The 16,295-nt window shown below is 32.1% G+C and overlaps 2 protein-coding genes across 2 annotated transcripts; both read right to left on the minus strand.

Moving 5' to 3' along the window:
• Positions 1-5,801: 5,801 nt before the first annotated feature.
• LOC145933149 (ciliary microtubule associated protein 1A) lies at positions 5,802-6,956 on the minus strand. The gene is made up of 4 exons (XM_083032677.1): positions 6,793-6,956; positions 6,393-6,587; positions 6,156-6,309; positions 5,802-6,054 (listed from the first exon to the last, which is right to left on the minus strand). Exons 1-4 carry the CDS (start codon positions 6,893-6,895, stop codon positions 5,802-5,804), a joined length of 705 nt encoding a protein of 234 aa, XP_082888803.1. The 5' UTR covers positions 6,896-6,956.
• Positions 6,957-7,287: 331 nt separating this feature from the next.
• On the minus strand, positions 7,288-8,526 carry LOC145932576 (ciliary microtubule associated protein 1A). The gene is made up of 4 exons (XM_083031609.1): positions 8,398-8,526; positions 8,112-8,323; positions 7,806-8,007; positions 7,288-7,546 (listed from the first exon to the last, which is right to left on the minus strand). Exons 1-4 carry the CDS (start codon positions 8,448-8,450, stop codon positions 7,288-7,290), a joined length of 726 nt encoding a protein of 241 aa, XP_082887735.1. The 5' UTR covers positions 8,451-8,526.
• Between the last annotated feature and the right edge of the window lie 7,769 nt (positions 8,527-16,295).

A 16,295-nucleotide genomic window follows, 5' to 3' on the forward strand; every position in this document is an offset into this window, starting at 1 on the left:
AATCATTGGAGTATTGATTTTATCTACAATAGTAGGGTCTTCCTTTATGCGTTGGAGTTCAGTTAAAGTGGGGAAAATTGGATGTTTGGATTGGGTACAAATCTTTGTGACAAATTTCTTGCAAAGAAAGGCGGATCTCAGGAATAAAGGAAGCTCTTTACCCTCGGCCAAAACAAAGTTAATGGGAGAGGAAGCTCTCAATTCTCAATCCCATCACTAGTCTTAGAGTTTTGTATTGTATCCTGTCGGTTTTAGTTCTTTGACTTTTGTTTAGGCCGTGCAGTAAGAAACATCCATAATCAATGCGAAATCTTATAAGGGCTATGTCACAGTATAAGTACAAACAGTAGCGTCACTTCGTTCTATTGCGAGACCAATTTCCAGTACGCATGCGTCGGTCGTACATTTGAAGATATGGTTGCGCCCATATGTACGATATTATAACATATTAATAACTTGTAAGTATCTGTATTATAACCTGTTTTTGATAATCCGAAAAGGTGTATGATATTAAAAATATTTATTTCTAATATAAAAATTAACATTCTATTTATTTATTTATATAAAAACTAACTTTACATTTTACTCTGAGCATTCAAATTTAAACGGTGTACAATTTTCAATGTGGCGATGGGTCATGTGATTTGGGACAACTACATTAAAGGTGCCGACAGCTCAGTGACGCTACTGTGTATACTTATACTGTGGCCAGTGCCGTAACTAGGCAGAGGCAATAGGGGCACAGGCCCAGGGCCCAGAACGAAGAGGGGGCCTTGAAATAAAACTGAACAAAAAATTGTTCAAATATAATATTTGCAAATTTTAAATTTCTTATCTTATTTCTTGTGTACACAAAAATTATTTATAAACAATTGTTATATCATTTTTGCTTTATTATTATTTTTCCCCCAAAAAATTAAGGGGCTCAAAAATAAAACCTTGCCTAGGGCATATAAAAAGCTAGTTACGGCACTGACTGTGGCTATGTAACTTGTTTTCAGCAATCTTGGATCAGCTCCCCACCAGGTGTATCTTAAGCAGTTTATGATTTTAAGAGGACATTGGCAGCTTTGCCAAATGTGTGCAATATGCTGATTCCAATTAAGGTTGAAAGTGAACGTTATGCCTAGAAAACGGACACAACGTGAGGAGTCAATCCTTGTATTATTAACGATAATAAAACAACTACTATTAGATCTTACGTGCCCATTTCTCTTGAAAATGCAAAATTTTGTTTTTTTAGCCGAAAGCTCCAATCCCAAGAGAAATAAAGTACTAGAAATGTTGTCCACAGAGTTCTCAAGTGAGGTTCTACATAAAGAGAGATCACCCGAGGAATTAAAGAGGGCTATATGTTGTCTGCGTATTGAATGATTTTACAGTCGTGTGAGCAGCAACTTTCCAAATCGGAAACATAAATATTGTATAAGAGGGGACTTAAAACACGCTATCTTGCGGAAGACCTTTGAAAGCCCAGACAATTTCGTCTATTTTCTCAAAACGGCAGTGCACCTGTCTAGAATAAATCAAGTTCTGTATAAAGGCAATTGTATTTGGAGGTAAACCAATAATCAACTTTTTTATGAGTATATCTGTTAACACGTTTTGTCATAAGCGGATTTTATATCTAGAAACGCCGCTACCATTGGCTGATTTTTTTGAAAGTATAATAAGATATTGGTTTATAAAATGGAAAGGTTGTCGATGCATGGCTTACTTCGTTTGAAACCGAATTGCGTTGTAGAAAGGAGCATGTAAAACTCAAAATACCAGCTTAATCTATTCATAATTATAATTTTTCACATATTTTACAGAGGCACAACGCCAACTAAATTGAACGGAAATACTATTATTAGGTATTTATTCCACTCGTCTGGGAATGTGTGATTCAAAAATTCTGTTATAGATTATTAATAGAATTTCTTTTGCTGAACTGGGTAGTTTCGAAATTATTTTATAGTCAATTCCGTCAAGTCCCGGACTTGATTTTATTCTTAGATTTTGCATTGCGTACTCCAATTCTAATTGGATGAAAGCAGAATCTAGCAACCGGTCAAAGCCCTCTCTACAGGGAGGTTGACACGATTGCAAGGAGCCTAGGGGAGAAATAAGGACGAAATCTGATTTTTTATAATCTCAAGCGACTTTTCGTTGAATTTGTTTTCAGTTTCCGAGGAGTTGAATCTGTTTTTGAAAGCCTTGATCTTCCTCCAAATATAAGACAGATTTGAATCCTTCTTCAGGCTTTCGCAAAAGTTTTGAAAGCTTTCTTTTTTAATATTTTTTAGTCCTATTCTAGTTTTAGCTACTTCTCTTTTATACGCTAGAAAGTTTTCTCTAGTTTTTTTTTAAGCAGTCGAGAGTCTTCTTGCGTTCGGCAATGAGCAAGTCGCATTCTTCATTCCACCACGGGCAAGATTTGCGGATCTTCTGATTAGAGTTTTCAACATTCTTTCTTAAGTACCTCTTTGGAGTTTTATGTTTAATATTAAACTGGAAACCTGTGTTAGAGGAATTAACTGCAATGTCTTTAGAGCTTCGAGGGAGGGAGGCTTTTTTGAGGTTGTCTAAAATTATCGAAATAAATGAGGTGTAAAGCGGTTGAATTTTGGTTATGGATAAAAGCTCAAGATTATGCTCTAGCATGTCCTTATTTAAAGATTTAGAAAATAGAATCCAGTCCATACGCGAAGAATATAATTTAGACCTTAGTGCCTAGCTTTAGCCGAAATTTTTACATTAATATTAATAAAAATTGGAAAGTGGTCGCTTCCCTACGGAACATTATTTACGCGGACCATGAGGTAGTTAATCCTAACGAAGAGCTAATGATGGATAAGTCCAGAATAGAAAAATAGTTTCGTTCCCAGTTAACATACGTAGGAGAGTCGTCGTTTAAAAGAATAAAATCTAAACTCGAGAAACCTTCTAGAAGAGGAAAAATTTGATCGTTTGGAAGATTAAAGTCGCCTGCTATTATAGAGCGGGAGTTTATAGAGGGCCCATCAGGGGGCCAATATATGGAGATAACAGAGATCTTATCCGATTCTGTAAACACTTCAATACCACATCTTTCTAAACCTCCCTGGCAGTCCGGAATATCCTCCAGGATGGAGTATTTAATACTAGAACGGACCAAGATCAAAATTCCTCCACCTCTGCGTGCAATGCGGTCGCTTCGAACAACATCAAAGCCTCTAAACGATGTGGTGTCCCGAAAGTCCAGCCATGTCTCTGAAATTTGAAAAATGTAAACATTTTGGGAAAGTGATAAAAGTTCATTCATTTTGAATTTAAAGCTCCTAGAGTTCCATTGAATAATACTAAGCCTTTAGATCATTATTACGATTAGAATTACCTGCTTCTGTAAGCTCTTTTGCTATTTTACCCATATGCAATTCAATTGTGTTGACTAGCCTCTGAACAAGTTTTTCCTGGTCTGGAGCGGATATAATTTTCTTGAGCAGATCCTCCAGGTTCCTTGGAATGAAATGTGGCAACTTCGGTGAGGGTTTGTTTCCGGAATTTACCAGTTCCGCATATGAAGCAGGACGGTTACTAATAGAGAAGACATCCTGTAGAGATGAATCATCCTTATGACGAGGAATTAGGGATGGAAAGTTTTTTCGATTTTTATCTGGCACTCTTGATGCTTCACTTGAATATTGGGCCTTCATGATAATCCTTCGCGCTTCGATATATGAGAGGTTGTCTAATGCCATAATTTTGTTGATCTCAGAATTTATTTTGTATTTTAGACAATCCCGGCTTAAAGTATGATGGTCTTCGTTGCAGTTCACACATTTCGGTGTTGATTTGCATGGATCGTTAGAAGAGATAGGGTGGTGGCCCCCACAGTTCAGACATGTATCCTGATCCGCTGAGCAATTTTTACTAGTGTGGCCCAACTTGCCACATTTAAAGCACCTCCTAATGGGAGGGATATACGGTGTGCTACAAAGAGGTTTACTTTCCATAATTTTACACTCTTAGGGGCAAAACCCATGCAGCGGAATAGCAGAACGCGGAACAAGAGCGGAACCAATCAGGAGCCGTTCCGCGTTTCCTTTGCGCGGAATTGAATGTTCTGATTGGTTCCGCTCTCGTTCCGCGTTCTGCTATTCCGCTGCATGGGTTTTCACCCTTAGGGAGTTCTTGATTTTTAAATTCTACAGACTCATTGAGAATCAATCCATTTTTTAGTTATCGAGTCCTTTCTTTTTAACCTAAATACATTAGTTATTCTCAGCAGAGGATCCTCTTTTTCCAGGGTCGCTGAAACTTCTTCCAGAGAGATGTCACAGGGAATGCCTTTAATTACACCCTTCCGATAAATCATGAATTTTGGGATAAATAGTGTCAGGCCCAAGTCTTAGATGAGCTTATTACGTATGGCGGCGTTTGCTTCTTGAAACGAGTCAAAAGTTACCTTCCATGTATTCCACGAGTGGAATTTCGTTGAAGAAAAACCTTATATTTGCTTTCGTGAGAAGTCTTGATGCTTCAATGATCGATACAGCCTTGGCGGTCTTCTTGTCTTCCAATTTCCTGGCGTAGATCATAAATGGTGCTTTGCTGAGACGATCATACCAGTGCTGGTTATACACAGGTTCACTTCCAGAGTCCAATGAAGAAGCAACAGTGTTGACATTAAAAAGGGCTTTTGAAGAGTTCCCTGATTTTTTGGAAGATGCGATATCTGGTTGAAGTAAAGGTTGTATTGTAGAAGAATCTATACTAAGCTTTTTCTTAAATTTTTGTTTCTTGTTCTCTTATTTCTTTGTAGGAGAGTTTGCGGCTTCGTCACAGTTACATCAGATCCTTGATTAGAAAAAGAGTCATCTTTCTGGTCTAGATCTCTTTAGACTTTCTGGTATTAGTTCATTTACCTTTACATACTTGTCAAAGTCATGACTTTGAATAACATTCAAATTTTTAGCCATCGCTCATTGTTTATTAAAAAGTTATTAACAATTATATTATAACAACAAGTATTAAATGCGATAAATTTCAATATTGCACTTCTCTGAACATGAATTTTATATTAATTGTATATTTAAATATTCAAGTAAATGCGTAGACGGAGGAGGAGCGGAACCGCTCTCCTGCACCCCCCCCCCCCTCCGAAAAAATTCTAGGTAATTTTATAGAGATAGGGAGCATCTCCTAATTTCAATAATTTTGAAATATGTTATCAAGATCATCACCTCTTGAATATTGTGAAGGTTTTAGTCGGCGCTTGTTGTTTATTAAAAAGTTAAATAATAAATTTATTTAATAAATTGCGCATGGAAAGTTGCAAACCTATGTGGAATTGTAGAAACATATAGACCTCATTATTTCGCATTGAAAACAGGGGATGATGGAGAGGTACTACATGAACTTGCTTCGCGTGGAAAGTTGCAAATCCAAATTGTGAAATTGTAAGATGCATAGATGATAACCATATTAGACGCGCATAGAATATAAAATATTATATAAATTAATTATGTAGATTTGCAAATCTGATATATAATAGAGTCAGGTTACTGCGAAATAAATAAAAAAAAAGATTAAAAACAATCAAGATATTGTAAAAATGACAAAATAATCACAGTATATAGAATCTGCAAGAATATTGAAAATTATTCAGCCTCTCTATTGGAAAGAACTAATTTAATATAATCTAATCTAACCAGTGTTCCTCGCAAAAAACAAATCACTGAAACAATAAAGCATTTACACTAAAACAATTTTGCCATTTAATATAACTAATCGGCAAATGTCGATTAATAATTCATAAAAGCAATTTTTTTTCATTTCTAACATTCTTTGTCACATTCAATTATATAGGGTGGTGCACATTCGCTGTGCTTTACACCGAACGAAAAAGCGGGAGTCGGCTTGGGTGACGGAATGGCATACATCGCATCTGGACCTTCAGAAATCATTTGCAATGTTCGCCTAGCGCCAGCTATAGTGTACATTGGGGCTCTGGATTTTATTAGGTCCAAGTTGTACGATGGATAGGGACCTGCGCTAGTTACGGGTTTCGTCGTGACCGTGCGTAATCCTCTACAAAATGATTCTTCATAATAACTTCGTAATAACGTTATTTCGAATTATTTTTAAATAAACAAGTGAACGAAATCACGAAGAGTTTTATTAAAACGTACATGGAAAATGCCGGCACCCTAGTAATAGGTTTAATGTAGTAAGGCCCTGGTGTTTCGTCAGTTTTTCTCAATTTGGTTCTCCATTTCATTGAAAAGAAAGGACCACGCGAAACATCTGGCAACTTGTATTTCGGACCAGGTCCAGAAACGATATCTAGCAAGTGCAAGGAGTTGAGGGATGATATAAGGAGTTATAATGATCGAGTGATCTGATTTAAATAAGAAAATGTTTTTTACCGCCACGTTTTAAGGCATGTCCAAAGGTAAATCCTATAAATTTGCGTTTGTCAATCATATATTTTGGTCCTGGAGTTTCTTCTATCTCAAGGATAGGTCGACGTCCGCCGAATGTATATGCTGGATTTCGATATCTCGAGATACAATGATCCCTATAACCGACGAGTGTCTTGAGTTTATATTTAGGCCCAGGAACTATACAGATAATAATATTATTAAGCTATATTAATAATAATATTAATAATAATAATCGTTAATAATTTTTTATCAAATGCTTTTTGAAATTAAAAATGTGATAAAACTACTTTTAGAATATTATATTTAAAAAAACTCCGTTTGGGTTTTCACTCTTGTGTATGATTAATATATCTAAGTTAGATATATTTTGACAAACGCGTACTGATTTGAAGACACACAGCGGCAGTCTTTGTCTCTGTCTTCTGCATCTTCTTCCCACCTCCACCTGCACCCTCGTTTTTTCTGCGATCTCTTTTCAATGGCATTTTTTTCACTTGTAAATTTGAAAGTTTTATTTAACACATAAAATATTTGCACGTGTCACATTACATAATTTTAACTTTATTTCGCAAAAGAAAACAATTGCCTATCATAAAATTATTTTATCATTTAGCCATCATCGTATCCTTATTATAAAAAAAGTTATTCTAAAAATAATATAAAAAAATTTTGTTTTAATATTATTAAAATAAATTGTTTACTTTTTTGTGTATTGTATATACAAAAATATATATTGTAAAGTTTTAAAAAAATATTTCACACAAATCTTTTCACAAAATAGATTTATTGCAAACAAATATAAAAAATATAAAACACATAATATTTACATACATAGCGTATATATATATACACAAATTCATAATTTTTAATTATAGAATCAATCTTCGTCTAATTGTGTCATGGGTATTCCGGCACATTCGCTATGCTTGACGCCAAAAGAATATATAGGTGCACGTTTTTGCGTGTCATACAACGGATAAAAAATCGGTGCTGGACTGTGATATTTTTCTGATATAATGTATCTTCCCTTTAAACTATACGCCGGACTTCGTCGTTTTATCGTATTATAATCGATATTTATGTACGCGGCCGGACCTGGACTTATAATTTCCTTCTGCATTTCATGATAATGAGCGCTGAAAAGAGATATGAAATGTATTATAATAAGTAAATAATATATATATATATATATAGAGAGAGAGAGAGAGAGAGAGAGAGAGAGAGAGAGAGAGAGAGAGAGAGAGAGAGAGAGAGAGAGAGAGAGAGAGAGAGAGAGAGAGAGAAAGAGAGAAAGGGGAGAGGGAGGGAGGGAGGGAGAGAGGGAAAGAGGAGAGGAGAGAGATTATATGTATTACATTAAATGAAAATAAATTGCGTGTGTGTGCGTGTTCTTACATAGAAAATGCACCCTGAGCAAACTTATCGGGCACTTTGGGTCCTATGCATGTTGGTAAAGAATATGAATTTGGTCCAGGTCCTTCATCTAAAATTTTTGTTACACCACGTGACTTCATACTATAAGCTGGTGCTCTACGATGTTTCATAGATGGGCATAATTCGGGAGAGTAAGCTCCAGGTCCTGGTGCAAAATCTTGCACTATCAAAAAATAAAATTACTAATATTAATTGTTTCCTATTTTTTTTCAAATTAGAAAAAATTAAGAAAATAAAGAGCTCTCTTTCTCTCTCTCCTATACTCACGTTTCAATAGTTCTCTGCCTCTAATTGTGTATGCAGGTGGATTATCACGTCCGGATTTCGTTAAATTCCTAATATTGTAATGAGGACCAGGTCCTATTACATAAGTTTTTAAGCCAATTCGAGCTTGCATACTGTATGCTGGATTTCTGCGTCGAGATGGATCATGGTCATTGTAGCCAATTAATGTCGGCAATTTGTAAACTGGACCAGGACTTGTATTCAAAAATTTATATAGTGAATAATTCATGATTTTTCTACAATTCAAAATAAATAATTATCGGATAACTTATCTTTTATCATGCAGCTTAACATTTTCGATCTATCTTCTTTGCCTTCCATTTTTATTGGTATCCTGATATATGCGAAAGGTATAACAGAACATAAAATCTATAAAGATCAGTTCAAAAAATATTATAAAAATAAAAAAAATTAATACTTTATGATATCTCAGGTTATTAAAATATGAAAGTGTAAATTACAATATATAATTGATATATTCATAGTAATCAGTATAATATACATACAAACTTTGAATTAATATATCTCGAAAACTACACGCGACCCATATATATATTTGTTAAGTAAAGGGTATTCAAAAATTCACTCTTTATAACATATGTTAATTTCAAGAAAATCGGTTAAATATCTTCTTTTCTGAATATTTAGCATAATATATGTATATATATATGTATATGTCATATATTATACATATATATCATATATATATATATATACATATATATATATATATATATATAATATTATTGTATTTCTGTATATTTATATATGTACATGTATATGTATGCGCGCGTTATTAATTTATATTAATTAATAAAGGAAATATATATTTTTCTCATCTTATTAGAATATTTTCTATTTAGACTGTGTAATACATCAATTACTTTTATTAATAAATAATTAAATATTATTATTTTATTTAATTGATAGTATACTCGATTATTTATGAATTGCATTATCTAGAATCTAGATAATAGGCACGTCAACATCGATTTTATATTGATGACATTCCGTATTTTATGTCTGATACGATTTGTTGTCCGCCAGCAAAAAGAATAATTTTTAAACATAAAAAGGGAGAGAATGCGATTTTTGGAAAAAAATCTAAAATAAAATTTCAAACATAAAACTTGTTCGCGGGTCAGATGCAAATGCACCCGAGTCTGTAGTTTATTCATCATAAATTTTTAAGAGTCAAAATGCGATGAAAAATTAGCTTTGTAAGAAATGTAAAAAAAGATAAAAAAATATGATTTCTTCGATTTAATAAGTATAAAGATGTTCAGATATCAATTAAAATGCCTTCCACTCTAACTCAATACAGAATAAACGGCATATGAAACTTATTATAAATTTTTAAGAACAAAAATGCACAAGATCTGATTCTTTAACGTACTTTTAATTACATAAAGAATATGTTAAAAGAAGTTTCACGAAGAAATATGACTTCTTCGAGATTAAATACGAAAAGAGAAATTTATTGAAAATCTACTTTATTGAAATTTTTTAAATTTATTAAAAATCATATTTCTAAGAAAATAATTTTTTTATACTTGTTCATCGTTCCACCAGTCATTTCCACCACAGATGGTTTTTTTATTTTAATTTTAATTCCTCTCACAAGTTTTGGGAAAAATTTGTGGTAGATGATAGATTTTGATCTTGTCATGACAAACTGTTTCAGATGTCCACTAGGAATATTAAGACATATTTCATATTTTGATTGATTAAAATCCAATCAAAAATTGAAACGTTTGTGTTTTATGCTATTTCTTAGGCACATGACATATGCATTTTAGTTGCGACTTATGATTTACATAATTTTTTGTGCTAAGACCTGCATTTTAATCTAGCATTAAATATCTTCATAACTGTAAATTTACAAGTGTGAAATATATGCATGTTCAATTGCAACTTGCTCCCTCAAGACTTTTCTATATATTTTATTTTTTGTAGCTTTTTTCTACGATCAAAAGATGGAATATGGGTATCTTAGACTTGATCACTTGTTGCTTTTCTTCTATTATAAAAAAAATAATGTGATGCAAGGTTATATACAAATATAAACGATAGAATTCAAAACATAATTAAAATATAATTAAATATTAAATGTAATTATAAGGGTACAATACATTTTGTAAATAGGGTAAGGGTACAATGTAAATAGATATATTTATTTTCTATTATACATAGCTTTTTTCTCATTTTAATAATTATTCTATTATATACATATATCATATCAGTTTAATTAAGTAATTCTTTAGTCTTTACAAAATAATTAATAATTATATTTACATTAAATTATTTTTATATGTAACACATAAATATTATTCCCTAAAATTTATTATATAATTGCATGTACAATACTTAACAAATAACAAAAAATAAACAGTGAATTAAATTTCTCAAAAATATAAAGTTTTGTCTCATATGCAACATAATCAACACAATCTTATTTTATACTTGGTTTTTAATAGATTTTATATTCATTAAAAATTGATGAACCGCCGTGCATAGATTACACTATAATGTTATGAAGATTTTATAGTATATAAGAAAAATTGTGCAATAACAAATATATAGTTATTATTTATTTTTTAGATTAAAATTTAGATTAAGCACAATTGGACAACTGACAAAAGTTACTCTCGAAAATGTTACAAGATACTCGCCAGAAAACGCAATAATAAATAAAATCAATTGGATCCAAACTGAGAATTCAATCTTCGACGAACATTTGAAAAGTATCTCTTTCTTGCATAATAATATTAGTAAGGATCAATCTATTGAACTTTCACCGTCTTATATAAATATACATTTTGCAAAATGCTTTTGTAGGAAAAATCAAAAAGTGATAAGCAAAAATACGAAAATACAAAGAATGTGTCCCGGTCCTTCTAGACGGACGAGCGCGAAAAATAAGAAAGGCATCCCGAGGAATACACTGTCAAGGTGAATAAATCTAATGCTAATCTCATGAAGAATAGAGATAAGAAGGCCAAACTAGCATTGAGGAATTATCGAAATGTGCGACCAAATGTCGAGCCTAATTGTAGTTTATTAATGCTCCGCAAGGTTGCGCTTTTGTCTCACGGGACTCACACGTACACGGTGGACTTTTGTGTTAGTCATTCTCTATCCTTCTTGCTTTACATCCTGCAATCTCTCCTCTTTCTCAAACTAACGAGCATCTTGTGATTGCAATGCCATCTATAGGTACCTATAGGTACTATTATCGGGCCTCGGTTTTGGTCGCACATCCCAAACACATAGTTCGGCCTCCTTATCTCTATTCTTCCTGGCTAATCTAGAAGAAAATGTCAAACAGCCCAGAAGCGCGAGTGGCACGAAGAATAGGAAGAGTATGCCGAGGAAATACACTGGCAAAGTGAACGAATCTAATGCAGGTCTCGAAGAAAATGTCAAACAGCCCAGAATCGAATGGGTGTTGGATCGATCAATGATAAGGAGTGGATTTGCAAGTTCTGTAAAGAGAAACGGTACATATGTCATATTTGCTTTGCTGAATTCACTAAAAACAGCAGTCTGAATCGTCATCTGAAGCGCACCCATGATGGTGAGAAGAATCACATTTGCGACATATGCGACAAAAATTTCACTACTAACAATAAGATCAATATGGAAGACCATCAGCGTAAACATACCGATGAACGTACTTGTGTAACATGTGCGACAAATCATTCCACTCTAAAAAAAACCTTGAATTATCATATCAATACTCATACAGGTGACTCCATGTGTGTGTCTATATTGCGCCAAGAGATTTTTGTACAAATGTTATATGCGGACACATATAACGGTGCACACGGGCGAAAAGAATTATAAGTGCGACAAATGCGGCAAGCGTTTCGGCACGATATCAACTTTAATCAATCACAAAATTGTACACTCCGAGCAGGGACCCGGACCGAACCGGAACCAAAACCGATAACCGTTCCATAACCGTTTTTTTAGTAGAACCGAAACTGTAAACCGTATTGAAATTCTATTAAATTTATAACACCGAAACCATAACCGGACCGTTAAATTATTTTCGGTTTACGGTTCTTTTCGGTATTTTTTTCTGTTTTTGCGCAAATGACGGAAATGTCATGATAACTGTCTCCTCGAAGTGCAATACAATTATAATTATGTTTTAAATGTTCTGAAACGTGTATGTATTATCGCAATAATGATAGCTGTGAGGGTATTATAAAACGGAAAATACAATATATCCTCATAGCTATCATTATTGCGATAATACATACACGTTTCAGAACATTTAAAAAATAATTATAATTGTATTGCACTTTATATATATATATATATATATATAAAGAACCAAAGGTCGAAACGTAGTCTTTGTTTTATGTCGAATTAATAAAGATCATGTTAGCCAGTTGTGTCGTTTTAATATTTCACCTCTTAATATATATATATATATACCTATCTATATATATCTATATATATATATATATATATATATATATATATATATATATACAACAAAATTAAGGTTCGGTTTCGGTTACAGTTTAATAAAATATTTAATAACTGTTCCAGTTTCAGTTTCAGTTTTTTTATTTATCAAAAAACCGAAACTGGAACCGGAACAGTTATTAAATATTTTAGTAAACCGTAACCGAAACTGAACCCTAATTTTGTTTCGGTCCGGATCCCTGACTCCGAGGAAAAACCGTATACGTGTCAATGCGTCAAGAGCTACAAGAGTAGATATGATCTCAAGCGGCATAAATGTTTAGGGATATGCAAATAATCTTAAGATTCAAGTCGAGTCGAACCTGATTCGAATTAAATTCCAGATAATTCGAATATTCCTGATACCTAAAACTCAAAAATTATTCTTTTAATGATTTTAAATAGTCGCATAACAACCCAACTTATGACAAACATGGATTATACATAATACATGGATGATATACATATTGTAGTAATGTAGTGTGATAAGATATGTAGCGTATAATGTGGCAACAATGGAAATTCATAAACAGGCAAAATGTAATGTATATTTTTCCTTTAAAAGCAGTACATATTTTGATTCGTTTGGTTGTGTTCATGTGTCGTTATAAATTGATTCGTAAGTGTGTATTAGTAGATCTCGTCACCGTTTCTGTTATAAAGCGACAAAAAATTTACCATAGATATGCGATAAAGTTTTGTTAAATTAAAAGAGAACGCCACATATTGCTATAAAAATTGAAAAAGAGCATTTAATACCATGAGCATAACATCTTGAATTCTAAAATTAAATTTTCCGAAAATAGAAACTCTTATAAGAAAAACTTTTAATTTATATTTTCAATTTAAACTTTTTATGTAAATTATTGTTCAATTTAAACTTTTTATGTAAATTATTGTTCAATTTAAACTTTTTGTGTGAATTATTTTGCTTTTCAAAATGATGGTTTTTCTAATACACATTATATATTCGTGCAAAATAATATAATATACGACTAATAATATAAATGTGACGAAAGATTCAATTATAAAGACAATAATTTGAAAAGTTGATCAGCGTTGCGACTAAAGCACTTATTATCGTAAAACATGAAAGCGTTGATAATATATATGTATATACCAGTATATGTATAGCATTGACAATTGACATTTTAGGTAACATTAAAAACATATGTTTATTATATAATTTGTATTAATTATATTATTTGTATTATTTTATTTGTTTATTATATAATTTTTCTTTTAGTTTATAGCTTTTTTGTATTATAAAATAGATTAGGCATATTCAAGACATGTGACATTTCTAAGCGCAAAGTTATTTATTATTATTAGGTAATAAAATAATATTAATACTTGTTGTAATGAAAAAAAAAACAATCCAATTTACAAACTTACAAATAACATATATGGAAATATATACATAGAGATAAATTCTCAAATACTTTATTATTTTGTTAATTTGTACTGTTATTTTTTCTAGAATTTCTTTCTTAGTTGTAGCTGTACGTAATAAATCCAGTTTTTTAAGAGTAAAAAAAGGTTGCAGAACATATAGATTAACTTTTATTAAAACTACGAATCTCAAATGTCTTTTAAATTATTGTCGACATTTTCTCATTAAATATTTGCAATTCATTTAAACGATATTTTCGTAATCCAAGTGTGTTTCTCTACAAATTAATAATCTTATAATGATTTTGCGATACACCTATATTTAGTAAAATCGACATTGAGAAAAAACCGTATGTTTCAGTTACAGTCAAAAAACAATTTTCTACGTACGCACGATAAATTAAAAATTATTTAAGTTTCAAATATTGCCGCATCACAACTTGTGAACACAATTCAGGTAAGAGTAGATAGTGGAAAAACCAATATATTCTGATGCTCCATATGTTTTATGACAAGCGTTTTTCATTACTGACGTATTCCAATGGATCAGCGATGTCACATGCTAGATGAAGAAACAATGCCGAAGTTTATCCATATTTATGACGAGCGTTTTTTATCATCAAAGCATACCTACAATCAGCGATGCCGCGTTGACATAAAGTTGATTAATTATTACTTTGAGTCATTGATTATTTATTTATTATTAATATATATACTATCCGAAGATACAATGCAGAAGTTTTTCACGACGCCGTAAAGGTTTTTATAATGCGTAAATGTGAATGCGGAATTAATTTTATTTGTTATTCAAAAAGTAACTGGAAAGCATATATACAATATCAGGGGCGTAGCCAGGGGGGGATTTGGGGGATGAATCCCCCCCCCCGAAATTTTGGAACCAAATATGAAAATGAAAGGTTGAAAGCGGAAATAGAAATAAAATTATAAATGCTTTAAAATCTAAAAACAATGTTTTGAACGACACTTTACCGTAATGATAATTGATAGATGTTTGTCGCTCCGATTACACGAAGTACTCGCAATCTTTTTAAAATGCTCAGACTTCTATTATAGTTCTTTAACAATAAAATGATATTTAAATTATTTTACATTATACTACCTTTTCACTGTAAAAGACGTAGATTCATTCATGTATTTCATTCACACATACATCAGTGTCCTAAATAATATATAGCTATCTAAATACAATGACATATATAAAAAGCAGTGATTTCTTGTCTATTATTGTTTTTGAAAAAATTTTAAGTGTTTTTAAGGAGTTTACAACATAATTCGAGAAAAATATTTTTATTTTTTTCAAGTTTATATCAAAAATTCACTAAGAGTCGATAAATCTAATTCAAAGTACGAAAATATTTATTTTAATGTATCTCGGTTGAAGATCGCATTTAAACTGTAGTATAATATATGCTGAGCGGAAAGTGCTCATTGTCAACTAAAAAGAGCAAAAGAAAGATACATGAACAAAAACATAACGTAACAGATATAAAACAAATGTCACTCTCGTGAACGTAACCAGTGAGTCGGTGATGAAATAAGCGATTATAGGTTTTATTTTTCAAAAATATCCCCCTCCGAAATCAAATCTTGGCTACGCCCCTGTACAATATCAACAGCTTAAGCTAAATCCCGCGGAATTCGACGAATAATATATCAACTGTACGCGCAATGCGTTGCTGTGATTTGCAGTGCTGTTCCAATTAATGTTCCAATTTTTTGCAATTTGTATTTCTGTCATTTAGTGTAAGATTATCTATAATTATTACGATCTTTTAACAGCACGCATGTGTATTCAATATCCTGTCAAGAGCTAAAGAGCCTTTTCTAGAATACAAACAAATAAAAATCTGAAGCAAATTGTCGGAAGACCTAAGAAAAAAATCTGCACATTGAAACGTCATCATATCAATCACGCAAAAATTGCGCTAGAACAAAGAACAAAATACATATCTTTGGAAAAACATTAAATCTTTGAAAAAATGCGATTAAGTATAGAATTGAACGGGGAAACTGCATGTCTGCGACGTGTGCAGCTATCGCTTCCAGATAAGTACAAATTGAAGCAACAACATCAGATCTATTCTGTTAAAAACCTTAGTGTTGTACCACCATTTGCAATCTCTCTTATCAAAAGACACAATCATGAACTGTCACATTTGATCAGGCCATGGTGAACTCTCATAAAAATTCAGGGTGTCCCATAAGTTACAAGCTGTTTTCTCCGTCACTGCTAGAAATATTAATTTGAATTTTTTTTAATTAAATGGGATAAGG

Source organism: Prenolepis imparis, unplaced genomic scaffold (assembly GCF_030444845.1).
Source record: "Prenolepis imparis isolate NDT839.2.m4 unplaced genomic scaffold, iyPreImpa1.0 SCAF_2, whole genome shotgun sequence".
NCBI classification, from domain to species: Eukaryota; Metazoa; Arthropoda; class Insecta; order Hymenoptera; family Formicidae; genus Prenolepis; species Prenolepis imparis.

Coding starts and splice junctions, on each gene's coding strand:
- LOC145933149 (XM_083032677.1), bottom strand. CDS start 6,895: ATGCCATTGAAAAGAGATCGCAGAAAAAACGAGGGTGCAGGTGGAGGT. Junction 6,588..6,792: donor CGCTGTGTGTCTTCAAATCA/GTACGCGTTTGT, acceptor TTATCTGTATAG/TTCCTGGGCCTAAATATAAA. Junction 6,055..6,155: donor AGGGTGCCGGCATTTTCCAT/GTACGTTTTAAT, acceptor ATCATTTTGTAG/AGGATTACGCACGGTCACGA.
- LOC145932576 (XM_083031609.1), bottom strand. CDS start 8,450: ATGGAAGGCAAAGAAGATAGATCGAAAATGTTAAGCTGCATGATAAAA. Junction 8,324..8,397: donor AGCTGCATGATAAAAGATAA/GTTATCCGATAA, acceptor TTTGAATACAAG/TCCTGGTCCAGTTTACAAAT. Junction 8,008..8,111: donor AGGCAGAGAACTATTGAAAC/GTGAGTATAGGA, acceptor ATTTTTTGATAG/TGCAAGATTTTGCACCAGGA.